Source organism: Puma concolor, chromosome A3 (genome assembly GCF_028749965.1).
Source record: "Puma concolor isolate L17-30 chromosome A3, mPumCon1.1.hap2, whole genome shotgun sequence".
Classification (NCBI taxonomy): domain Eukaryota; kingdom Metazoa; phylum Chordata; class Mammalia; order Carnivora; family Felidae; genus Puma; species Puma concolor.
Window position 1 is genome coordinate 94,553,000 of NC_141669.1, and position 25,211 is coordinate 94,578,210.

General features: G+C 49.4%; 1 protein-coding gene and 1 long non-coding RNA gene across 2 annotated transcripts in view; one reads left to right on the forward strand and one right to left on the reverse strand.

The window, feature by feature from the left end:
* Window positions 1-10,343: 10,343 nt before the first annotated feature.
* On the reverse strand, window positions 10,344-20,587 carry PAX1 (paired box 1). Its single transcript, XM_086701557.1, has 5 exons — window positions 20,221-20,587; window positions 19,130-19,759; window positions 17,407-17,549; window positions 16,661-16,883; window positions 10,344-11,815 (listed from the first exon to the last, which is right to left on the reverse strand). The coding sequence occupies exons 1-5, from the start codon at window positions 20,471-20,473 to the stop codon at window positions 11,724-11,726; spliced, it is 1,341 nt and encodes a 446-aa protein (XP_086557683.1). The 5' UTR covers window positions 20,474-20,587; the 3' UTR covers window positions 10,344-11,723.
* Window positions 20,588-23,097: 2,510 nt separating this feature from the next.
* The window catches only part of LOC147582609 (uncharacterized), a 54,816-nt gene continuing 52,702 nt past the window's right edge, over window positions 23,098-25,211 (forward strand). The window contains exon 1 of the long non-coding RNA XR_015248757.1: window positions 23,098-23,313. This is a non-coding gene — a long non-coding RNA (uncharacterized LOC147582609). The remainder of the gene's footprint in view (window positions 23,314-25,211) is intronic.

Here is a 25,211-nt window from a genome sequence, read left to right on the forward strand (position 1 = left end):
GTGCGTGCCTTCTCTTCCCCTCTCCTAGGGGCGGGATTCACTGTGGGGTGGAGTGGTCTGTCTGGGCTACTTGCACACTGCCAGGCTTGTGATGCTGGGGATCTGGCGTCTTAGCTGGGGTGGGTAGGCAAGGTGCACAGGGGCAGGAGGGGCAGGCTTAGCTTGCTTCTCCTTAGGTGATCCACTTCAGGAGGGGCCCTGTGGCAGCAGGAGGGAGTCAGATCCGCTGCCGGAGGTTTGGCTCTGCAGAAGCGCAGAGTTGGGTGTTTGCGCGGAGCGAGCAAGTTCCCTGGCAGGAACTGGTTCTCTTTGGGATTTTGGCTGGGGGATGGGCGGGGAAGATGGCGCTGGCGAGCGCCTTTGTTCCCCACCAAACTGAGCTCTGTCGTCCGGGGGCTCAGCAGCTCTCCTTCCCTTTGTCCTCCAGCCTTCCCGCTTTCTGAGCAGAGCTGTTAACTTATGACCTCCCAGACGCTAAGTCGCGCTTGCTGTCGGAACACAGTCCGTCAGGCCCCTCCGCTTTTTGCAAGCCAGACTCGGGGCTCTGCTTGGCCGGCGAGCCGCCCCTCTGCCCCGGCTCCCTCCCGCCAGTCCGTGGAGCGCGCACCGCCTCGCCGCCCTTCCTACCCTCTTCCGTGGGCCTCTCGTCTGCGCTTGGCTCCGGCGACTCCGTTCTGGTAATCCTCTGGTGGTTTTCTGGGTTATTTAGGCAGGTGTAGGTGGAATCTAAGTGATCAGCAGGACGCGCGGTGAGCCCAGCGTCCTCCTACGCCGCCATCTTCCTCTTCCGAGACTCTGGACAGAAGTTTAAAAAAAATTTATTCACTTTTCTCATCCATGTTGGATTTGATAACAATCCAGAAGTGTCTCCTGATTCCATATCTAACGTTTGTTTGAAACTATTATCAATGTCTTAATGAGGAACTGGAAGTAGGAATGCTGAAATGACTTCCAAGCCATTAAAGAAAACATTGTAAATATTGTAAAAACATATTTTGCTGTGATTTTTTAAAAATTGATAACCCTGAGAAACTTGACGATATATTTCTCCCATCTGAGTATTCATGGCCCTTTGCAATGTGACTTTGATGTTCTCCCACAAGGAAGTGGAAACTATTTTATTATCTCTGGAGTCTGGGTTGGCCTTGTGACTTGCTTTGACCAACAGAAGTCTGTGGAAATGACATTATCCAACTTTTAAGACTATACCTGAAGAGATCCTGCAGCTTCTATTCTGGCCTTCTTGGACTGCTGCCCTGGGACTGCCAGGTAAAGAAGATGGTCTAGCTGACTGGATGAGAAGAGGCCATTTGAAGCAGACCCAAGGAGGGCCAACAGTCAGCACCAACTGCCAGCCATATGAGTGAGGCCACCTTGGACTTTTCAGCCTAGCCAACTTTCAGCCAAATAAAGCTGCATAAGTAAGTCCAGGGGGAATCAGCTGAGGAACCATCCAGCCAACCCACAGAAACAGGAGAAATAATAGAGCATTGTTATTTTAAGCCATTATGTTTTGGAGCCATTGTTTTAAGCCATTTGGTTTGTTACACAGCAGTGGCTACTTGATACATCTGCGGTAATGTTGCAAATGTCATGTAAAGATGATAGTTCTGCATTGCCTTGGAACCAATCTCAAAGTTAGGGACTTTCCAAATGTAACATATCAGTATCAGAAACAGGTAAGACCTGAAGGGCAGAGACCCTCCACTTGGAGTGAGGGAGAGGAGTAGATGAAACCACTGAGGTGCTTATCAGAATCTCTTGGTTTTGCAGGGATTAAGTATAGACTCTGAGGCCAAAGTGTATGGAGTCAAGTACTAGACCTGACAATATTAATTGAATAACCTCAGACAAGTCATGTTACCTCTCTGTTCCTTAATTTCTTCATCTACCAATGGGGATAGAAATGGTATCTCCCCCAAAGTCTGCAAGGAATGAATTAGAAAATATCCATAAACTACTTTGAAACATACATGGCACCTAGTAAAAGCATAATATTAGCCTTTATTATTTGGGGTGGACAGAGCCTATGCACTTTATAAGAGCAAATTTAATAATTTAAGATAATAGCCAATGTTCATGCACCCTGCTCTCCTGCACCCTGGCTCTAAAAACTGTAGACTCTACACTAGGTATCACTGATATGGGGTCAGATAGATAGATATAGACAGATATGGATATAGATATATAGTTTTGTTTATTTATTATTCTTGAGAGATACAGAGACAGTGTGAGTGGGAGAGGGGCAGAGAGAGAGGGAGAAAGAATCCCAAGCTGGCCACTGCCAGCACAGAGACTGACGCAGGGCTCAAACTCACGAACTGTGAGATCATGATCTGAGCCGAAACCAAGAGCCAGACACTTAACCAATTGAGCCACCCAGGCACCCCCATGTGGTATCTTTCTATCTCTGCTAGAAAAGGTTGGGACGTTGGGTGCCTGCGTGGCTTAGTAAATTGAGCATCTGACTCTTAATTTCAACCCAGGTCATGATTCCAGGGTCATGGGATTGAGCCCCACGTCAGCTCCATGCTGAGCTGAGCTCAGCTCAGCATGGAACTTGCTTAAGATTCTTTCTCTGTCTTCCTCTGCCCCTCTCCCCAACTTGTGTGTTCTCTCCCTCTCGAAAGAAAGAAAAAGAAAGAGAAGAAAGAAAGAATAAAGAAAGAAAGAAGAAAGAAAGAAAGAAAGAAAGAAAGAAAGGGAAAAAGAAAAAAGCTTCCAGCAAACAAGAGATTCCAATTTTCCATCTATAGGGCGGGGGAGGGGGAGGGGGAAGGAAGGGAAGAGTGAGATAGAGAATGTCTCTTTCACGATTAGAAATTTTTCTCCTATATTACTTTCTTTAAAGCCATAATACTTATTTTGAAACAATGTTTTACACATAGGAGGGTATGAAAATTTTATTTTTATCCAAAGAATCCTGAGTTTAAAGGCTCTACATTGATCAAAACAGATGAAAGTCAACTAGACCATTTATTATTTTCACGTGTATCAAACTCTCAAAAGAATCTCTTACTGAACCAATGGTTACCACTCTTGCAGCAATTGATAACATCACAGCTGAAAGTGAAGCTTGCAAGAAAATAATTTCTATGCTAATTTGTTTTCATTTAACTAAATGGAATGAAATGCTTGCAGCCAAAATTTCTTAATAATAATCCTCTGAGGTTATGTTATCACGGCAATTAAAAGTAACAACGTTGGCTACATTCTTGACTGGACTGTAGATCGTTTACTGATTCTGAGCAAACTTAGATACAAATGTTATTTTACATTCTTGACAGAATCCATTCCATGTGACCACAGGGGCTGAACATTGCTTCCCTTGTACTTTTTTTCCTCTCTCACGCGTCTTCCGCTTCAATGTAAATATTATGAAGCCTCAACTATTTGACTTGACTATGGTGTTATCCAAATTTAAATGACAGGGATAGTGTGCTGAGCACAGCAACTTAGAAGTTTGTTCAGGAAAAAAGAAGTCTGGCCATAAACTGTAGAATGTGCTTAAAAACAGAAATTCAAATTGCAAGTGCCACTCTGGAGCTTCCTTCAAAAAAGACTCTTGGGGGTAATATTAATCACTATTCCATGGTTCAAATGACATCATAGGATGAAGGAGTCTGCTCCTTTATGAATATATTAGGCACCTCTGATTATTTTTAAAGTCTAAATGTGAACTAAAAACACATTGTAGCCAGCATATTTCCTTTTAATTTTTAAATTCATGCATATCCTAAGAGAAATGAAATCCATATGCTTATAAAAATTCATTTACACTTTGCACTTCACAATGTGTGACAGTCTTTTTATAAATGTTTTAATGTCTTTGTTTACTTTTGAAAACATCCGTTCTGTGAGAATAAATTCCAAATAATTTAGAATCAGAATGCAACTGCCATATTCAATCACTATGCACCATTCACACACAACTGATAAGGCTACAAACATTTGGAAAAAACCCACGGACACCCTCTGGAGCAAAGAAACATTGTTAAATAAAAACACCTAGATGGATGCATATGAATGTTACCAAAATAGTAAATTCTAGAGCTATCCCTTAAATGTTACTTTGTCACACACATTTGAGCATGTGTGGATTTCCTGTAATTAAACTTCAGCAACATATGAAGATCCCACCTACACTTCAAACTCCAAAATGTACACCTGAGGGGGACAGGTCATTTCCTCTCCAGATGCGCCTAAAAGCCATTTATGGATCTTCCAAGGGGAAGACTTTAAATGTGACTCTTCCTGAAGATATTGAGTTGAAGGCTTCTGTGCTAACTTTTTGTGCCCCCAGTGGCAGCCAACCAGAGGGAGGAGGCAGGAATGGGGGTGGCTTCATCCTAACAAAACTCATGTTCTCAGTGAAGAACAGGAAGACAAAAGTCAAAGACCAACATGGCTGCCAATAATCAGTATGCTGTAGTCGGCAGGAAATGCAACAGGCTTTCCGGCCCCCTTGAGGTGAACAGAGTAGGATAAGGCCTCTGTATACCAGTTTCTGGTCTGCTGACTTGACAGGAAGCATGGTCACATGACATTGATCTAAGTGCACTTGGCACATAAAATCTACTTCAATGCAGTAATGATGGCCAACGGGCCAGTCATTAATCCTCACTGGTCTAGCCATAAAATCATCAAGTACTCTTAAGGTTTTGGTGAATGTCCCAGGGCTTACAAACTTTGATTAGTAGCTTACAGTGGCACTCCCTTTGATGCTGTTGAAAGTTTCAGGAAATTCCAAGCCTAGCATTAGCAGTCTTGACAGCCTCTGTATCTTTCACAAATCTGGTATACAGAAAATATGTTCTGCAGGGCTGTGACATGAATGAATGCACTATAAAATATTGATGAGGAATGCACAAAGCAAAGGAAGAAATCAACAATAACAACACAAATATTGACTAACTCTGACCCAAAATCCAGTCTCTACTTTTTACATATAATCACATTTAATCCTTGCAAGTGCCCTGAAAGGGAGATATTAGTCCCATTAAACAGACATGGAAACCGAGACTGCTAAGTTTTGTCTAAACTTGCCCAAAGCAACACAGCTGCCAAGTGGTAAAACAGAGATTTGAGCCTAGCTAGTTCTACCAACATTTAGCCACCACATACCCCATCTCTGCCCAGACTACTTCCTGCAGATGGGGTGATCCTCAGCTGGTAGTAGGAATTTAATACATGTAAAAGTCCAAGTTGAAAATGGTTTAAGAGGGGAAAACATAGTAAGAGAGTCTCCTTTTTTAAGGATTTTATCTTAAAATAAACAGAAAAGTGCGAAAGTAAAAGTCTTTTTCCTTGCTGCCTCTCTGTAATACATTGACACTTACTATAAGTATGAATTATGACTTTAAACAATTAAGAACTTCAAAAGTCATTGTTAAAAATATACATGTTGCTTAAAATTGAGGTTCAAATACAAATTAATCAAAAACAACAAAACTGCACAAATACAGATAAAATTCATTGTATTCCTTAAAATCGTCAGTTTCAATCAGGTGGTTTTTCAAACTCATATTTACTTGTTCTGCATTAAGAGAATTGGATGTATGTATCTACCAGGGTCAAAGTCAGAAGCGAAACTTATTTTAAAAGGGTTATTTACTTCTCAGCTAACTTATTTGATAATTCCCATGTGGATAAGCCTAAAAAATTCATTTTTCACCACATGCCCAGCTGGTCCTCTTTCTTCCAGAAATCAAAGCATCTGGTTATAAATTACAATAATAACATCAACAACAAAAGTGCTCTTCTTGTAAACAGATGTTGTTCACAACCTGGACAGGTCCACCAGAGTGATGAATTTTTTTGTGTGGATTGTTAGCTTTGTTTTCCTCTTTATCTGCACAGAACAATATGTGCTCCCCCTGGTGGCCAGAAGATCAAGAAGACTTTTCACTTCTTGATCAAGCTGATCTTTTTATACCTCTTTTGTCAAAGTGTTTTCTTTTTATTTTCTTTCTTTCTGTTTCTTTTGTTTGTTTGTTTCACAAATTTTAGGTTCCAATTAAACTCTTTAAAAAAATCAACTTCTTTCAATTCATTCAAATATCTCACTTATTTTTTCCTCCAAGAGATTTGTTGTTAAATCCAAACCATCTAGTTAAGGCATTTTCGTTTTGTTGTGTGTTGTTTTGGGTAAGAGAAAATCTTAGGAAGCTAAAACCGCATCCATCAGTAACCAGGAGAACTCCCAACAGTGAAAATTGTGCTGCTGGTAAGAAACTGGAGATAATCCATTGGTCAATATATCTCACCAGAGAAAAAGGAAATAAAATGCTACAAGATGGAAATGTAATTTAAGAACTGAATGAACACTCGATCAGCTTATTTCATCCTTAAGAAGAAAAAAGACAGTGGAGGCAGCCCAGGTGGTTCAACTGTAGTGCAGCTGAAATTCCATCACCCATGAAAACTGTAATTGGGATTCCTCTTTTGGATTTGTCCAGCCCAGAAACAGATGTGTGTTCCAACCAAGATCACAGACTGCTTCTCCTGGAGAAGAGCTCTTTAGAGTGAAACAGGGGTTTCAACCAGTTTCAACTCCAAAGAAGAAACTTGCCTAAATTGAGTATAATTGTTCCAACTTTATAGAATTCCCAAGTTGGATTCTGACTATGTGTGGTTCTCATTGTAATGCCTTGAAAAAGAGACAGTGTGATTCCTCCTTGCTCTGTGAAAGAAGAAGAAGGAGGAGAAGAAGAAGAAGAAGAAGAAGAAGAAGGGGGCAGGGAGAGGGGGAGGAGTCCAAAAACATGTTTTTTTCTTTTGTTTTGTTTCCTTCTTAAGTGGAGATTCAATCATTTGGCCAGAACTGTCTCAGCCATGGGACATTTCTTCAGTGAATGAGGCTATAGTTCAGACAGCAAGGTTAAGGTGAAGACCGAATACCATTTTGTGCATAATTCCTGCCCATTAAAAGAAGAAATCAAGTGTTTCTCATTACACAGCCTGTCTGGATGCACAGGCCTTTCAAATGAATTCCTCAGGCACATTTTGGCAAGATTCTAAATTCATATTACCCAGCATTAACATGGAGCAGGTAGGGTTTCTTTTGAAAAGAAACCCAGGCCAGTGTAATTCTAGCTAGGGAAGCTGATGCCAGGAAATCTACCGAGTGCTTTAACCGGAACCACCATTCAATTAAATGAATCCCATCCTCTTTAACAGGAGTCAAGAAACAAGCAAATGGGGAAACAGTTGTCCTTGAGCGAGGTTCATCTGTAAGGAGGCTAAGAGATTCCAAGTGGATTTGGGATGGGTAATAAGAAAGCCTGTGCCAGTATTGGATATTTACATTTTATTCCTATCCAATATTTCTACCCCACCCCACCTCAGTCTTTCTTTCCTGACCAAGAGAGACAGACAGCCTTCAAAGGAAAGGAAAATTGCATTTCTTAGTCACTTGCAGCTTTTTTTTTTTTTTTTTTTTTTTTAGTTTTCTTAACGTTTATTTATTTTTGAGACAGAGAGAGACAGAGCATGAATGGGGGAGGGACAGAGAGAGAGGGAGACACAGAATCGGAAGCAGGCTCCAGGCTCTGAGCCATCAGCCCAGAGCCCGACACGGGGCTCGAACTCACGGACCGAGATCGTGACCTGAGATCAGGACGCGAGATCGTGACCTGAGCTGAAGTGAGATGCTTAACCGACTGAGCCACCCAGGGGCCCCACCACTTGCAGCTTTGAATGCCCTTCAGTGATCTATAAAACAAATCAGAATGTCTTCGGGAAAGACAAAACTCTGTCTCTTGTCCCTGGGTCTCCTTATTGGTTTGCTTTCCTTCCTCCTTGCCAACAAGCAGCCACCTTTCCCAGAGAAGTTATTACAATCCATTCTAAGCACTTCCTCCAAAAATGAATGCAACAAAATCCTGCCTTTATTCATTCAAAGCACAGAGCTGGCCCTCTTTATAAATACTCTGTTTTTAATAAACCCTGATGATATGCATCCATTCAGGAGAATAAAGTGAATACTGTGGAGCTGAAGCAGCTGGTATGCAAAGATCAGATCTCCAGACCCTATCAGTATGTATAGAGCCCAGATCTTTGCACTGTCAAATAGCACACATACAGAAGCTGAGATATTCTGCTGTCTGCATTTTTGTTTCCTGGAAAGATTCATAACAGACAGGCACCTGGGTGGTTCGGTGGGTTAAGCGTCGGACTGTGGCTCAGGTCGTGATCTCATGGTTCATGGGTTCAAGCCCCACATCGGGCTCTGCACTGTCAGAATCTCCACTGGAGATTCTTTCTCTCTCCCTCCCTCTCTCTCTCTCTCTCTCTCTCTCTCTCTGTCCTTCCCCCACTTGTGCTTTCTCTCTCTCAAAAATAACTTTAAAAAAAGACTGTAACACTGTTCATCTTTAAGGACAGAGATGAGGATAAGAAGAAACTTACACTTTTCATTTCAGTGCTTCTGTACTGCTAGAGTTTTCTAACAATGTACATATGTTCTTTCAAAAAAACAAAGGGTTATTTGAATGATTATGTCTTTTTTGTTTGTTTCCTTTTTAGTGCTTCTCTGTATTAAAAAGGGACGTTATTCTTTAAAAAAAAAAAAGGCAGGTGCTAAAGGAAAGAAAAATTATTCTTGGGGAGTAATTGTTTCCTACATTCTTCTGCCTGACATGATACTACATGATTTTATCCAAAGTCTCCTGCACCTCCACAGATCCATATGCACAGAAACCAAAATTGCAATAGTCCAATGGGATCTTCTGGGGGAAAAAAAAAAGCTTAAATGCTGGGTCCCCCATCAACCATTAAAATGACTCCCCTCTGTTAACAGCAAAATCATCTCCAGGGAGATTAAGCAACACCGATGCTAGTCTTCCTCCAGGCCAGGTCGCCATGGGTGTCACTGCACTGGACGGTGCATTTCAGAGATGAGAACACAAGAAGCTGAGAGGTCACAGGCCTCCGTCACACACACTACAGTGGAGCAGGGATTTAAGCCAAGCTCACTGGGACTTGCCAGGGCCTAAGGTGTCAAGAGAGAAGGGATGTCCCTGTATGTCCCACATCCAATGTCAAAGCCAGCGGCACTGTGACTGCATGCTGCCCATGCACCATGAAATCTCACCCCACAGCCAAGGAACTCTGAAAGGCCCACCTCCAGCCATGGGATATGGGGAGCCACTGGGGACAGATTTGGAAAGTGCCAAATGCAGGTGGCATTTATGACATAAGTGTCTTCCACCCTTCCTGTGTTGCTTTTCCCACCCTTAACTCTGATCAGCACAAACACAGAATGGAAAGTGTCAGGGAAATGGGGATGATGGCAATTCAGGACACAGGCTAGGTACATAGAATAGTGTTTCTTCGGAGATGCCTTCTTCCTGGGCCAGGTAAGCCCATCCTTCTCCTGGCAGCAAGCATGGACTCATGACAACCGCAAACATATAAAATACATCTAAGGACATGAAGACACGCGGAGAGGTCCAGTGACTTGAAAACATGCTTCTTTTTCATACTTTATTCCTATTATCATTTTGAGCAGCTTCTCTGCAGGGAATGCTGGCACAGAAGGCTAAGGACCCAAGGCTCAAAGTTCAAGCCTCAATCCTGGCTCTCTGAAGAGATGGTGTCACCTAGTTTTTGTCCCCAAGCCCCCAAGCTACAGTTTGCTGTATGGTCCAGAGAAAAGAAACCAAATAGCTAGTCCTCAGCATTCTTATCTATAAAATGGAACTTTTTTTTTTAAAGGCAAGACCCTTTGAAAACCTGGGAACAAAAGTTTCTGCATGAAAAATAGCAGATATTCTTTTGTGATTAATACCTTCAGCGGTATGATTGCAATAAGACGCAATGAAAACAATCTCCCCACTGGCTCCCTCTGTTAGTCCAAACAGGCAGCTCCACTTACAAGCAAAACCTTCAATTCAAAAATCTCTTCCATCCATTTGAGAAAGCCAAACACAGGAAAGAAAAACAAAACAATTAGCCAGAGACCCCTGTGTAGTTAGAAATCCTTAGATTGTTTGGTAGCCTGGGATAATTTTCTTTCACTTTCAAAGTGTTAGAAATGTTCTGGAAAAGTCCTCATTGTTGCTGTCTTTTACCCATTTTATTCCTCTAAGAATTAGCTTCATTTTAGCATGATTTCTGCATAGTGCCTCTCTGCCTGGACATTCCTGGGACAAATCCTTGAGAAAGCTCCTCCTTCACCTTCTTCTCCACCTCCGGCCCAACCCAGGATGTGAGTGTTAATGAATAAACCAGTAAAATAACTCATTCTTCATAGTGTTCATGCTGGAAATTGAGGGGCTAGAGCAGGTGACTACACAGCACTGCAGACTGGACACAGACTTGCTCACCCTTACAAAGCGGCCTTCAGATGCTCTCTTTTATTCAAAGGCAGCCACGTTTTACAGGTGATGCCACACCGTCACCAATGACATTTTAAGGACTACAACAATTGCAGTTTTGTGTCCAGGGTCCCGCCACCAGTGCGCCTGAGCCTGGAAGCAGCTAACAGCTCTTGCGTCCAGCTCTACGAGACATTTTCTGGGGTTTTCCGACCCTCGTCCCCTTGCAAACCAGAAGCCAGATTGCACCTTTGTACCCGGAAGCAGTCTGTGGTTTAAATTAACAAATGTGCTGACCCCTGAAAACAAAAAGGGTGCTGATGCATTTATATTGTGTCAGATTCCCTCCTGTTAGGTGTGGAGGGGTGGGAACGGGAACCTCCAGGGCACGCAGTTTTCTAACTAGAGAAAATGCCAATGGCCCCAGTGCCCCCTACTATACCCCAATCTCCTTTGGGGACACATCATCTCAGGGAAAGCAAAGAGAAGTTCAGCCAGTAGGCATAGAGAAAATATAGATTATCAGACAATACCCTGGGGTGAGAGAGGGGACAGGACAGTTCATCCGGGTTTTGCTTGGGTTCATTAATATTAAAATATAAAATAAAGGCTATGGCCTCTCTGTCCATTTCCTAAGTTCCGGACCCTTCCCTTTGCGCTGGGGGAGCTCCAAGAGGTGGAGACTAAAAAGTCCCAGCTGCTCTGGAGGACTGTCGAGGAGTCCAGTCTGGGGCTCACCTGCGAAGGGGTGTAGGTCAGGAATGAAAAGAAATGAAAAGAAATGGAGTCACCGTAAAAGACGCTGAGGGGACAAGGGGGAGAGGAGCACAGGAAAGAGGGCACAGTGGTGCAGAAACGGATGCAGAGAGGGAAGCAGGGAAAAGAGAGGGGAGAAAAAACTAAGAGGACAAAGGGGAGGCAGGGAAACGTGAGGAAGGAAAGAAGACTGGGTAGGAAGGAGAGGGGAAACAAAGGGAGAGAGGAAACAAAGACCGAAGGGACGGGACTGATTCGAGGGGGAGAGGGGAACGGAAGAGGGAGGAGGGAAGGAAAGAGGGAGGGGGAGGGGTGCCGAACAACCTCGGGAGAGGTATGAAAGGACACTTGAGGCTGGCCGGGGAGGGAGGCCACGTAGGCGCAAGGATCCGGAAGAGGGTGCCACAGTCTAAAGCCAAAGTTCAGAAAAGCCTAAAACTCCTGGGCGGCAAAGGAAATGTAGCCGCCGGGCCGGTGGGCAGGGCGAGATCTGGGGGCCAATGGGGCGGGCCCCCAGCAGGCCGGCTCCCGGCACCTCCTCGGTGTGTCCAGGGTCCTGCGCGCGTCGCCGGGACTGCAAGGCCGAGCTGCGCGCCCCGGTCCGCCCGCGGGTCCGCTGCTTGCTCCGGGCTCAGGGAAGCGCTGCCCCTAGGAGGTCGAGGCCGGGATGGGCAGTCCGTGTAAGCCACTCAGGCCGTCTGGGGCCTTGCCGCCGGGGCTGGGAGGCTTCCGGTCGGCCACTGCGGGAGGAAGCACAGGGACATCGGGTCACTGGTTGGCGCGGCTCAGAGCGAGACACCTGGAGGCCCGGGACCTCCGCAAATTCGGGTGACAGCGCGAGGATCCGGGGTCGACACTTTAGGGTGTTGGAAGAAGGAAGCAGGGACCTGCACTCTCCATGGGCCCCACGCGCGCGCTAGCGCGCCCACCCTTCCAGATTCCCCTTAAGGGAGCCACTCCAGGGCACAGACTTTGCCCTTTTGCAAACGCTCCCTGACCGCGGCCCGGGTGCACTTGCGTTTGCCCAGCACGCTCTCAATAAAGGAGACGATGGGCTCGGGGCTGCCCGGCCTAGTCGTGCACCCCGGGGCGAGGAGAGGTTCTCAGCTCCAAGACCGCAGGGAAGGAGACACGGAGCTGAGACCCGCGCGCCCCTCCTCCAATGGCCACCAGACACCAGCCACGCGCGCAAGTCGTGGGGAACGGGGTGGGGGGAGCTCCCAGCGGGTCAGGTCCGCTGTCCCTCAAGCTACTTGGGGCGCTCGCGGTGCGCAGGGGGCAACCTAGTGGAAAGCGGGTCACCAAAGCCGCCCCTAGTGGACGGCCCGCGGCCGCTTGGATCCCTACCACACAGGAGGCGGCCGTGCTTTAAGTGGGAGGCCGTCTTCGTTCTGCCCTGCGGCCTGGGGACCCAGCTGCGATCCCCCACTGCGGAAATAGCATGCCCCAGGGCCTACGGGCCTCCGGATTAAGTGACAGTGGATTTGCCAGATCAGACGGCATTCTGCGTGTTGCTCTATTATTTCGGGTTTTGGGAAGGGGCCCAAGCGCTGCCGCTGGAAACCAGCAAAGTGACGGCACGATTGCGCAACCTGTTTCTCCTTTCCCAGCCCCCGGCCGCTCAGCTTTTCCTGCTGGAGGCACAAATTGTTTATACCTAAAGGCTCCCATTTTCAACTTTCTTTCCCCCAGCCCCCTTGCAAGTGCTTTTTTAAAGGGGTAGCTCGAAGCGCCTCACTTTGGGATGAGGGGGAACAGTTTCCCCTGCAGCTGCCCGCACCCCAGTCCCAGGTGCCGCTTGCCGTGGCTGCGCGGAGCTGGGCCGGATGACCCTGTTGGAGGGACGGGGTCTCTCTCTCTCTCTCTCTCTCTCTCTCACACACACACACACACACACACACACGCACGCACATCTGGTTTCGCAGAGGTTTTGAAGCTATCTGAAGACCTTTTCAGGACACAGTGATCAGTCTGCTCTCCCTCGACTCTCAGCTCTTTCCTAAACACAGTTGTGTCCGCTCAGCCAGCGAGGTCTATAGACCCTCGCTTTCCACTCTGTGCGATCGCTTCAAGGTGAGGACCTGTTTAGAAAACATCAGAGGAGGAGGAGGTTTCTCAGCTTTGGGCCGGTTGCCTTAGACATAAGCGAGAAAATGAACTGGTAAAAAGTTAGCATCCAGGAGCCCAGAGATAGATTCCACCCCAGCCTAGTGGGGTGACTCCTGCAGCTGAGTTTTTAGTTCTGTCCACACCAGGCCCTTACCACAGGACCTTTCCTCCCCTCCTTTCCCACACGCAGGGCCCAGGGCAACGTGAGTGGCTGCATAGGGAAGGCCTGGGAGGCTTGAACGGCCTTAGGTGCCCTGCATGCTCATTTAATCTTAGTGGGCAGGAATGGGGACAAGCGTTTTCAAAATACTGGGACTGCGATTGCAGGGCCACTGGGAACTTAGTTGGGGCGGACACAGGAGGGATCTGGGAAGGGGTCTCCAGGCCAGGTCAAAGGAAAGCGGGCTGGCCGCTGCTGGTCTCTCCCACAAACGCCTGTACCCTGTGCGGCTCTCTGGCAAAGTTTGCTTTCTGGATTAATCCTTCAGGTGCTAATCCCAAGCAGAGATGACTGGAACGAAGCTTCAAGTTATGTTTGACAAATACAACATATTTTCTTGGAGAAAAGCAGTATCTTATAGATTCAATATTGAAAACTTTAGTCTTTCCAAAGACACTATGGGAGGGATTTTAGAACCACGAGATTTTGATGGTTCTGGAAAACACACTGTAAATTATAAATACTAGCTGTCCTGAGCGAACATCTGGTGGCCTCTGTCACTTGTCTGGAGGCAGGGAAGGTGTGTGTGGAGATGGTCCTGCTCTGGCTATTACAAGAAAGTGGATGGGTGTTGAGATTCCCAGAATATCATGTCCCCTCCAAATGTAGAGGAGGCGGAACTTTCTTATTCTCTCAGGCCCCAAGAATTAAACTTTCCTTTCACAGATGGAAAACATAAATCATATTTTCTCACTTACATAAGAGGGAGCCCAGCTTCACTACCCTTTACCAAGATAAAATTAATATGTTGCAATGTGTAATTTGACATTTGATTTGGTAACAGTTAATGTCCATTTGCACCTGATTTGGAGAATGCATTGAAACATATGTATGTGTAGATAAGTAGATACAGTATTGTGTGTGTTGTGCGTGTATGCACTAGATGACCAAAAGTATTTGCTTTTTACTGAGCATTCATGATATTCAGTTGCTTTCCATACAGAAATTGTTACTGAAAAAAATTCCTACTATTCTTCAAAACTGAACAATAATTAATGATAGTAACTTGTCTTATGGGATAAGTGTCTTTGAAGATAATTTAAGTAATGATTAGAGAAATTAAAGGCAGTGATTCTTATTACTTTGTAATTTTTCAAAGACCAGTTGGGGAGGGGGAGGGAAAGTGAAGGTCTTTGAAGTCAACTTTTCTGCCAGTGAGAAAAAGGGTGAAACTCCATGCCCCAAGTAGGCATGTAATTCTCATTATTTTTATGTTCCTGTTCAAACACTAACACTTGAAATGACAGCTTGAGAAATCGTTTTCGATGATGAGCCTGATTTATTCAATGATTCTTTACCTAGATCTCTAAAGAACTATGGGGGTCAGGAAATTAAGGTATTAGTAACTAAGGTAGCTAATTATTGCTGTGGATTTTGAAAATGGGTGGGATATTTCATAATAGAAAGCAAATATGCTGGTAAAAAAAGGGCCATGAATGCCAGTGTCATTCAACGGCTCTGCATTTCTGAAAGAAAAGTATCTTCTAAAGAAAATCAGCCACCAACGAATCCCCCCTCAGTCAGCTAGAATTAGTTTAGAATTCTGAACTGTATGTTTTACCTGTGAATTGTTACCTACTCATCATAATTTGTTTCTCATGTAGAGTTTGAAATTTCTCAGGACAAAGTTTGTTTGGTTAGCAAACCAAAGGCATTATTCTGGAGGTATGAGTCCCTTTTCTGAAGTCTTCCTTCTCCCTGAGATCAGCCCAGGGGAAATTATTTAAATTTGTGGGTATACTTTTCTATTTCAAATGAACCTGCCTCGTTAAATGATTTGTGTAATGAAGAAAATTCTGTTTCTATTTCTAATTTAGCAGATAACCTCTAGCTGCTGATAAAACAGGAAGATTTGAGGTCAAGAACAAGACCCTGAGTAAAGCAATCATCCTGAGACCCCCCACCCCCATTTGCCCTTACATATAAAGCTTAAAGGGATATTAATACTCAGTTTTTGTAATTTATACTCCAACATGTTTGTGCTCTAAAAGAAGTGGAAACAGCAATTTTTTTTTCCTCCACTTGACTGCTACTGTTGACATCTTAATCTTTTCTCTCTCTTTCAGATCATGCTGTTGATCTCACTGAAACTACATGCAAATACAGCTTTTTGCCTGGACGTCACAAAGAAGGACTTCTGCCTTGGCAGGTGTGAGGCAGATCAGACGGTAAAGATCCCTTTGTAATCTGGAACATCCCTCTGCCCCACACTGCCCTCCAAGTTTGTGCTCAGTCTCCTTCGCTGCTGGGAAGGGAACGCCTTCCTTTTCTAGGGTTGTAGAAGTTGCAAAATTCTGGTGATGAGAACCTCGATGCAGGAAGTTTTGAAATTAGCATATCCAGTCCTTCCGTTCACCAACAAAGAAAAGGAGACTCAAGAGCAGGTGAGCTTTTCCCAAGTTATAGGAAAAAATAGTACCCAGAAGGCAGTGTAAGAAGATGCCCCTCACTGTTGACCATCAATTAAATACCTCAAATCTGTTAAGTGGACTTCTTGGAGTGGATTTATGGAGGGAGAAGAGGAAGGAGAATTTCCAGCTGCATTTCCCATAGAAACAAGGATGCCAGATCACACAGAATTCAAGAGTCTAGACTTGGGGATACATGGTTGAAATGTTCTCTCCATTCCCAAAGCATGTGTTTAAGGAAATGAATCAGAGAAACCAAGAAAAAGAGAGACCAGGGGAAAGAAGGAAGGAAGGAAGGAAGGAAGGAAGGAAGGAAGGAAGGAAGGAAGGAAGGAAGGAAGGAAAGGAAGAAGGAAGGAAAAAGAAAAAGAATAGGTGGTGCCTGGAAGAATCCAGCTGTAGTCCACAAAGCTCTGCAAGCCACAGAAAGGTGAACCTGAAGGTGCTTCTGGACCCTTCAACAGATGGAAAAATTGAGAGCCAGAAAGGAACAATAACTTGGTCAAGGGCACAAAACAAGGTTGGAACCTAGGAGTCCTGTTTGCCAGCCTGACCCTCTTCCTCTCTCTCCCTACAATTCAGGAAAGACAGTCCTGAGGTCTCTTTCAAACTCTACCTGCCTTTCCAGGGACAGAGCATATACACCATACACACCTGTTAAAATCAATCTGCTCCAAGAAGCTACAAGTTTAGTAAAGATTTATGCCTGGGAACCACTCCAGCTCTCCTCTCTCTTCTCTCTCTCTGCCTCTCTCTCCGTCCCTCTCACCACGACCCAGCCCACACTCCAACACCCTTCCTAACCCTAGGGGCATTCATCCGACCCCTTCCCTGCCAGCACCCCTCACCTTCCCGGCTGGGATGCTTGAAGGTCATCGCTGCGGCCAGCTCCCCGCCGTGCACAGTGACGCCGGCCCCGGGGGGCGCCAGCGGGGGGCCCTGCGCGGGCGACCAAGGCGGGCCGGGGGCGAGGTAGCCGCCGGCCGGTGCGCTGTACACGCCGTGCTGGTTGGAGGCAGGGTAGGCGCAGGCCGGGAGGAAACCGCCTACCGCAGAGAGGCCAGAGGCCGACTGTGAAGATCGAGAGGGACAGACCATCAGCAGCAGGCAGTCCCCCCGTATTCTCCCTTAGGCGCAATTACTGAGCTGGGGGGATCCTCATTTCCCCCAGCTATCCCCTCGGATCCCCACGGTAAGCCTGGCCGCTAATTTTCCCAGTAAGGACTCTGGCAAAGTGATGTCCATGTAAATTGTTATAAATAATAGTGAGTGGTTAGGGGGTCATGGTATTTACCACCCAAGATTTAGAAGGGAGTCCTCTACCATCTGTGTTCCGGGTTCCAGCGTTTTAAAATAAATGTATCTTGGCAAAAAGCAAGGCAATCCCCTGGACAGGCAGCCTCCCCAAACTAGCGCGATTCAGAAAATGAGAGAAATCTGTGGCGCAGACTCTCGCCGGTGGGGTAGCCAGACACACCAACACGTTCGCCAGCCTGGGGAAGAGTTCTCTTCCCTTTCTCTCTGCCCCCACCCTCCGACCCTCCCGCTCCCCAGTTAAAGACAACTCCTTCCCCGGCGCGCGCCGCCTGGCTACCTGAGTGTATTTAATGTCTGCCTCCAAGGCAGGTTTCTCAAGACCATTCACTCCAGGGGTGGCCGGGAAGGCCGTGCGGTTCACGCCGGCCCAGTCTTCCATCTTGGGGGAGTAGGCGGCACCTTCGCTCCCAGCCAGGGCCCCTGCGGGGACACAGGACGGATTAGAAGGGGCATCCCAATCTGCGCTGGGCACACGCGCGGCCCTCGGGCCGGGACGTTTCCACACAAGCCTACAAGCACTTGGCCGAGGGTCCTCCGGAACACCTGAGATACTCAAAAGCTCAGAAAGCGATCGGAGGCAGAGGGGCGGCTGGGCACCGGGTTTCGCTTTCACTCCTAGCAGGGCATAGGGAAGAACGGCCTGCTCCGCGCTCCTCCCAGACTTCGACCCGCTTGCCGCGAAATGGGAAGTCTCTAGCGGGTACTCGGCCTGTAAGGCAGGGGCTGGGCGCACTCGGCCGAGGCGCCTTTCCGCTGTCCACAGATGGCACCCGGAATGGTCCAAGTTCACATCCACAGCAGGCTCATGACTATTATATGGATTCTTCAGTCTGAACAGGCGTCTGGAAGGCGACACAGAACTGCCTCCGGAGACCTACCAGATCTCCCAAAAGAGGCAACAACACAGCCACCACATGCTTCTCTGACGCATGTCTGCTCCCCCAGCACTTCGTGTGCATGGGGAACCAAGAGAAGACTCCAGATCTGAGCACAAGCCTGATGAGGTCACCTCCCAGCCAAACGCCCACTAATCCTACCAAGGGAGCTTTGGCCCTAGCAGGTGGCCCAGGCTGGGTTTGAATCGGGAGAAACAAAGCTGTGCTGGGCCTCGGAGGGACCCCAAGGCATCTGGGGCTAAGCTTTCAGTTTCCTTCCAGCTGTCCCTCCCTCCTCTCCCTTGGGATGAGGTGAGTTTTGCTTTTTACCCCCCTCCTGAGTCTGCTCACCTAAGAGCACGCCATTCCCTGGTCCGCTGTTGGGAGAAGAGGACAGTGTGAAGAGACTCACAAGTTCTTCCTGAGCCCCAACCATGACTGCCCCAAACCTCCCTCCCTCCTTCCGCTCCCTCCCACTCCTGTTGAGAATGAGGAGCAACACTTTGCTGTGTTATAATTGCAGACAACGAGCAAATCCTTGTGGCACTCCCCTGACCCCCGCGGCTGCAGCCCTGGGGCTCTTGTAAAGGAGACCCCAGCTCCAGGAGCTACAGGGCCACTGGGCCTGCTGGAGATCTGGGCCACTTGACAAGACCAGCTAGACAACCCCCCTTTGGCCTTTACTCAAAAGAGCCTTTGGGCCTGAGAAGAACAGAACCCTCTAGGGTACGGTAAGGGAACCCAAAATATCGGGATATAAGAAAGGGTCGCAGAATTGACTCTGCGGTTTGTTTAGCTTAGATCTGGTGATAGGAGTTTGCATACTTTTTGCAAGAATGAAAAAGCGCAATTTCAGGCCTCTGAATTTGTGGTCGGCGATTGCTCTTCCATTTGAGAAATACTTTCCATATTTGTCATAAAAAGTTCAAGATGTCCGAGCACTCCCACAGAAGGCGCAAGACCCTCAGTCTCCCTGGCCAGCCCTGAACCCTCCCTTGAGCCATAACCGGTCTGAGGAGGATGGCAAGTGTGATCCTTCACCCGCATGCCCGCCAGCCCACCCCACCCCCCAGTCTCCCAATTCTGCCCCTTCCAGGAACGCAACAGAGGGTCGCTGAGACTGACCTGTTTGCTCCATAAATGTTCGGATGCCCAGGATATTGCTGACCGAGTGCGCCGAGGGCCACGAACGGGGAATGCTGACGTGGCTTGCTGTGCCCGGGACCCCGTGGTGGCTGCCCATCTTGGCGCCCGTGGGCGACACAGGGCTGGGGTAGGGGTATTGGTAGATGTGGTTGTAGGGCAGGGCCGGCTGCGGCGGCGGCTGCTTGCTCGCCTCGTAAGGCCCCGGCTGACCCAGGCTGCCAATCTTATTGCGCAGGATTCGGCTGATGGAGCTCACAGAGGGCACGTTGTATTTGTCGCAAACGCCGTCGGCCAGCAGCCGGTCGCGGATCTCCCAGGCAAAGATGCCAGGGTCGCCCTGCTTGTAGTCCCGGATGTGCTTGACCACGTTGGGGGTAGTGACACGAGGTTTGCTGCCCCCGATGGCCCCGGGCAGGATGGACCCTGTCTCGTTGTAGCGCGCCAGAATCTTGCTCACGCAGCCGTGGGATACGCGAAGCTGCCGGCTGATGTCACAGGGTCGGATGCCCAGCTGCGCCAGCTCCACGATGCGCAAGCGGATGGCGTTGGGCAGGGGGCGGCCGTTGACGAACACGCCGCCCAGCTGGTTCACCTCGCCGTACGTCTGCTCTGCGGACGCGCCGGACGACAGTAAACGGGAGGGAGAGAAAACACCGGCGGGTTAGCCAAGAAGGGTGGCCACACCAGACGAGGGGCCGCACCAGGCGCGCCTCTGAAAGTGACCAGCGGGCGGATCCTCAGAATCTGCGAGCAAACGGACTGTGTCCGGGCTCCGGGAATGGGCACCCGCGTAGGGACCGCGGAGGGGGACGCCGCGCGCTTCAGCCCTGTAAGCCCTTTCTCGACTTTTCACGCATCTAATTGGAACATCCCCTCCTGCGACACGCCGAACTCCCCCACCCCCAACCCCCGAGGGTTGGGGGCGTGCGAAGAACGCGACTTCTCCGGGACCCAGGACCCGGGACCCGGGACCTGCTCTCCCAGGGAGTGCAGGAGAGAGGGAAGGGAGGCGCCGGGACGCAACCCGCCTCGTTTGCCCGCCCGCGCCCTGCCTGCTTCCCGCCCCTTACCCATAGCGCGCGGGCCAGCCAGCTGTCTGGCGCCGAGGCGGCCGGGGCTGGGCCCGGCGCAGTCCGGGAGAGCTCGGGCGCCGCCGCCGCGGGAGAGGCATAGAGGGAGGGCGCGCGCGAGTCGTGAGCCGCGGCGGACGGGCCGCGGGCTGGAAATGCGCCGTGCGCCGCCGCGGAGCGCGCAGCCGCCCTCCCCCGGGCGCTCCCAGGACACTCTCCACGCCCGCGACCCCAGGCCTAGAGTGAACTTCATCCGATTAGGAGAAATTCGTCTGATCGGGAGGCTGCAGAGTGCGGGGATCAATTTGACGTGTCCTCCACGTCAATCTCGGCAGTCACGCCGGAGACGCGCGAGTTGGCAGCTCATTGGTTCCCGTCACTGCACCCCAGCGCCCCCCTCCCGGGCCTGAAACTCTACCCCCCTCCTTCTGTCCTCCTCCCCCCTCGGCCCTCTTCCGGGACCCATCCCCCCCACACACACACATACACACACACACACACACACACACACACACACACCACATACACACAAGTCCTAACCCCAGCCGGGCCTGGGACCTTCCAGGGTCTTGACTCCCCTCGAAGCCCCTTACGCCTCCAGTTTCGAGAATTGTGGGGGTAGTCATTTCAAATTGGTGACTATTTATTAGTGCTAGCATTAGTCGTAGAACTAGTTTTGGGTTTAGTTTTATTGTCACTTCCACCAACATTGCAGCTAGGACATCAGAGGATGAGTTGATCCTAGGAAGGTCGTTGGTGTATGGCTGCCTCTACCTCCTCTTTCCCCTGGGGAAGGGGCCCGGAAAGAGTGGTGCCAGTGCCCAAGTTCCAGGCATGGGTGCGTCGTGGTGAGTGCTCAGCGTGGTGCTCAGTGCTTGCCGGGGAAGGAGGGGGAGGCTAGAGCCTAAGGCGATTTGTGCTTGAGCAGACTCCTCCGTGTTCCATTTCCAGACGACACCCCAAACCTGACCATAGGAAATCTTTACAATATTTAATTGCCATCCACTCCATTGGGATAGTGGCGAGATTTCAGTGATGTGAAAAGGGCACATTCTAGATTCTTTCTGCGGACAGGCCCACCCACCCGAACTCATTTCTGATAGATGGCACAAGCCGCAGGTCGGAAAGTAATTCCCACCTGCTGCCCCCCAAGAACAGGGATCCTTCATCCTCCGGACGCCAGGCTTGTCCTGACGACTTGTGGGAGGTCGCATGTCCTAGCTTCCTCTGTAGGCCTAAAGGGCAGTTCCTTTCTTCCAGGCCGGGAACCCCACATTCTTCCCCGCCCAGGCGGCCTAGCCTCATCTGTCACACAGCATCCGCGGCTTCCGGGGGTCCTCGTTCAGTCACTGAATAGTCCCTTCGCCTTTATTTGTTCTTGTGTTTACACAGCCCCGAACTCTTTGGCCTTAGCATTTCCCCGTCAACTCTTCTCCATTCGTATCTGGGTCAACGCCCAGTTCTGGACTTCCCACTCTGTGTCGACAACGATGGCAGTCCCAGAAGGAGCCATGCAGTGGGGTCCAAGAGATGGCAGGTGGAGGGAGAACGCTTCCGATTTTGCACTGAACTAACAAGAGGAGACCGGGACCTGGGAGTCCGGAGCTTGGGTTCAGTAAGTGCCAAGGGCATTCATTGGCTGACCTGGCCGGAGCAGGAAGGGGGACGTAGGAGGGAGTGCTCAGTGCTCAGGACTCCCAGCTCTCCCCCGAGGAGAAAGGGAAAGTTTCCCTTGTGCTCAGTCCCCTAAGATCCTAGTGCTTGGGAGCCTACGGAGAGCTGCCCACTGCGCCACCCCACCCCCTACCCGACAGGACGCTGCCGGAGGCACCCCCGACCAGCTCAGCCTGGGGAGCCGAGGCGATCCTCCCACCCTTCGCTACAGGGCCAAAGAGCAACCAACGGCTCCTAACCAACCTGTTGAAATATGTCAATTAGGAGGGTCTGAGCCCTATACCCTGGGCTGTCTGGACAGAGGGCGCGGGGCCCAGACAAAATTATCTTTGGAAAAAGAAAACCGGGGTTCGGAAGAGGTGAGGACTCTTCCCTCCCGCTGCACCGAGAAAATAGTGCAGTCTTGGTCTCTGGGATCCTCGGGGAGGCCACGGGGACCAGGAATGGGACAGTCAGAGCTCTGGTGAGAGGAGGGTGGGGTGAAACTATTTGGACTAAGCCTGTTCACGACCGTGCAGGATCGGGTTACCGACGGGGGGAAAGGGGGTGGTTTGGATTAAGGTGGGCACAACAGAGCCAGGAGCTCTGCTGCAGGCACGGAGCGGAGAACTGAGCACACACCGGATGTAGAGCGTTCTGAGGCCGGGCCGCAGGGGGTGGCATGCGCCGGCCCCCGCCCCCGCTCAGTTCTCTCCAGGTGGTTTGGAACCTCTTAGTCCCCGATGCAGACTTTCATTGCCTAAATTTCAGGTCGGGGGCTGGAGACCAAAAAGATTGGTCCCTAGACATGGGAACCACAGCACCCATAACCCAGTGCATCCCCCAAGGCTAGGTGAAACAGCTAAAGCCGTTTCTTTCTCCTGTAGCAGAGGAGTCAGCATGCACGTTCAGAGAAGAGCAAATAAAACCGGAGGTGCCATGGGGAGAGCTGGTTCGCAACTCTCTGTCAGGGGAACATCTTCCCACCTCTGCCAGTGGAGCGCTGGACGCTGGCAAAGACGTGCAGCCCAGACAGCATCTTCTTCTCCTCATTCCCCTGGGCCAAGGCCGTCGGGGCGGGGGTTGGACCCGAGAGTTCTTTATGGTGTCAGAGCCCGCAGCCCCGCACTTCATATCCCACATCCACCCTCCCACCCTACCCCTCTAGCAGCCAGCTGCTTGCTGCCCAGACCACACAGCGCTTGCTGTAGCCTCCTCAGAGCTGGCCCCCCAAAAAGCTTACAGTTTGTCGCCCCCTGTCGGCCTCCGACCCTACTCAGCGTGTTCCTGCGGTGGGCTGTACTGGCCTGGGGGCGAGGTGATTGATCCAAAGGTGGGATTGCGAAGAAAAGGAAACGTCTCTTCCACCTGTCTGGGATGCAGCTTGGTCCCCTGCATGACCAAAGGGACGGCGACATGGTCGGCGCTGAGCCCGCAGAGGTAAAAAAAAAAAAAAAAAAAAAAAAAAAAAAAAAAAAAAAAGTAGTTTCATATGTACGCTGGGCTAGGTTTGGCTTAGTTGTTTTGAGCGCCCATGGCGCAGCGGGCAACCGAGTGAAGAGCGCTTCCCAGGGGCGAGGGAGCCGCCAAGGTAAGGGAGCACTCCAGGACCTGTGACTGGATGGGTCCAGCTAGGAGGGCTGCACGCCCTGAGCGAAGGGCGGATTCGAGGGTCCCGGAATGGGACCCAGATTTCCCAAGGCAGAGAAAGGAGAGGCGGACACCGCCAAAATCTCGAGTTAAAGATGAGGCAGGAATAGAGTGCCTGCCTCCTTGGGGGACTGGGAGCTGGCGGCGGCTGGAAGGGTCGTCCAGGGTCATCCTTGGGCCGACAGTCGCCCCTGCTTCATGTTTCCTGCGTCGCTTTAATTTTTGGTAGGACTGTTTCTGGGAGCCGTTTGGGTGTAAACGAAACCGTGCCAATCGCAATAGGCCAGGGTGTTCTCGGGAACCTTATATTCCAGAGTCTATGGAAGAAATCTAAACAGGCTCATGAAAGCCTGACTGGGGTCCCGCTGGGTCGAAGGAGCAACCGCGGGTCCCGGTGCGCCCAGTCTTGCGTTTCGGTTCTGCAAGAAGGACCCGAGGGCAAGAAACACAGGCAGCCTCCTTAGCCAAGCCTGGGCCTAACGACCAACGGCCGGTAGCCACCGCCTTCCCTTCCTCCCGCGACGCAGGACCAGTGCAGGCACCAGAGTAAGCAAGGTCAGGAGCCAGGGTTTTTCTTCCGACAGCCGTACTTTAGGCCTGCCAAGCCGGCAATTGCTCCCGCTTGTGTCCCGGTTCAGTCCAGTCCCCAAATTGTTGCTATGAGTTTAAGAACACTGTACCATGCGTCGTGTGGATAGAAATCAAACTAACCGAGTCTTTTAATTTTCCTTGCTCAAAAAAAAAAAAAAAAGTCGTGCAGGCTTCAAACGCCTTTTATGCACTAGGTTATATTGTGTCCCCCTCCCCAGATTTGCAAAGGAAATTCCACGCACCACACTTGAAAAACAGTAATGGGTTAGAAGAGCTGACCCGGATCGGGCAATTGCAAACCCTCTGCGAACGTGCCAAAGGCTGACTAGCTCGTTGGAAACGGGAACTTGAGATAAAGCAATGAAATTCCAACCCGAGTGTCTACTGTGGCGGCGGGAGTTGGGAGGAGGGCAAGAGGGAGGAAGACTCCAGGCTGAATTGGCCCTTTTGCCTGGGAGTGCTGGGCGGGTACCTCCTCCAAACCGAGTGGACTCACAGGGAAGCGCGGTGGGGAAGTTGCGCCCTGCACCTGCCGCTCCCCTTTAGGACACACACCTGGCAGATTTAAATGGACGGTGTTGAAAACGGTGCCAATCAGCATTAAAATAAGATCCACAAGAAGGAGAAATGCCGTCCTCAACCAGTCCCACGGCTTGTTTCCAGTTGGCCTGCTGGTGACCAAGGTGGGCTTGAAGTTCTTTGCCTAGCCTCGCATTTTATTTGCTAGCCTGGAAATGTTTATTATCGAAAGCAGGTCAAGTCGGCAGAGGTGGGGTGGAGAGCCATTTCTGCCTACACTGGCTGCTGTAAGGGGAGAGAAGCAAAGACATTTTTTGTCACTTTCCTAAAATGAAATGGTTAAACAAGAATAGATGTGTATTTTCCGCGTGAATAACAAAGCAGTCCCCTGATTCCGTTCAAAGAGTTGGCGGGAAAAATCGAAAAACAGCTGCGGAGAAACTCCCACAAGAAATAAACACGGATCAATTGAGCGTCTCAAATGAAGATCTAAGATACTTTGTATCCTGTGATTCAGTGATATGACTACTACATTTGTAACATTCCTTTTGGAGTAGAAACATTTTAAATGTCACATT

Coding starts and splice junctions, on each gene's coding strand:
- PAX1 (XM_086701557.1), bottom strand. CDS start 20,473: ATGAAGTTCACTCTAGGCCTGGGGTCGCGGGCGTGGAGAGTGTCCTGG. Junction 19,760..20,220: donor GGCTGGCCCGCGCGCTATGG/GTAAGGGGCGGG, acceptor GCGCGTCCGCAG/AGCAGACGTACGGCGAGGTG. Junction 17,550..19,129: donor AACATTTATGGAGCAAACAG/GTCAGTCTCAGC, acceptor GTGTCCCCGCAG/GGGCCCTGGCTGGGAGCGAA.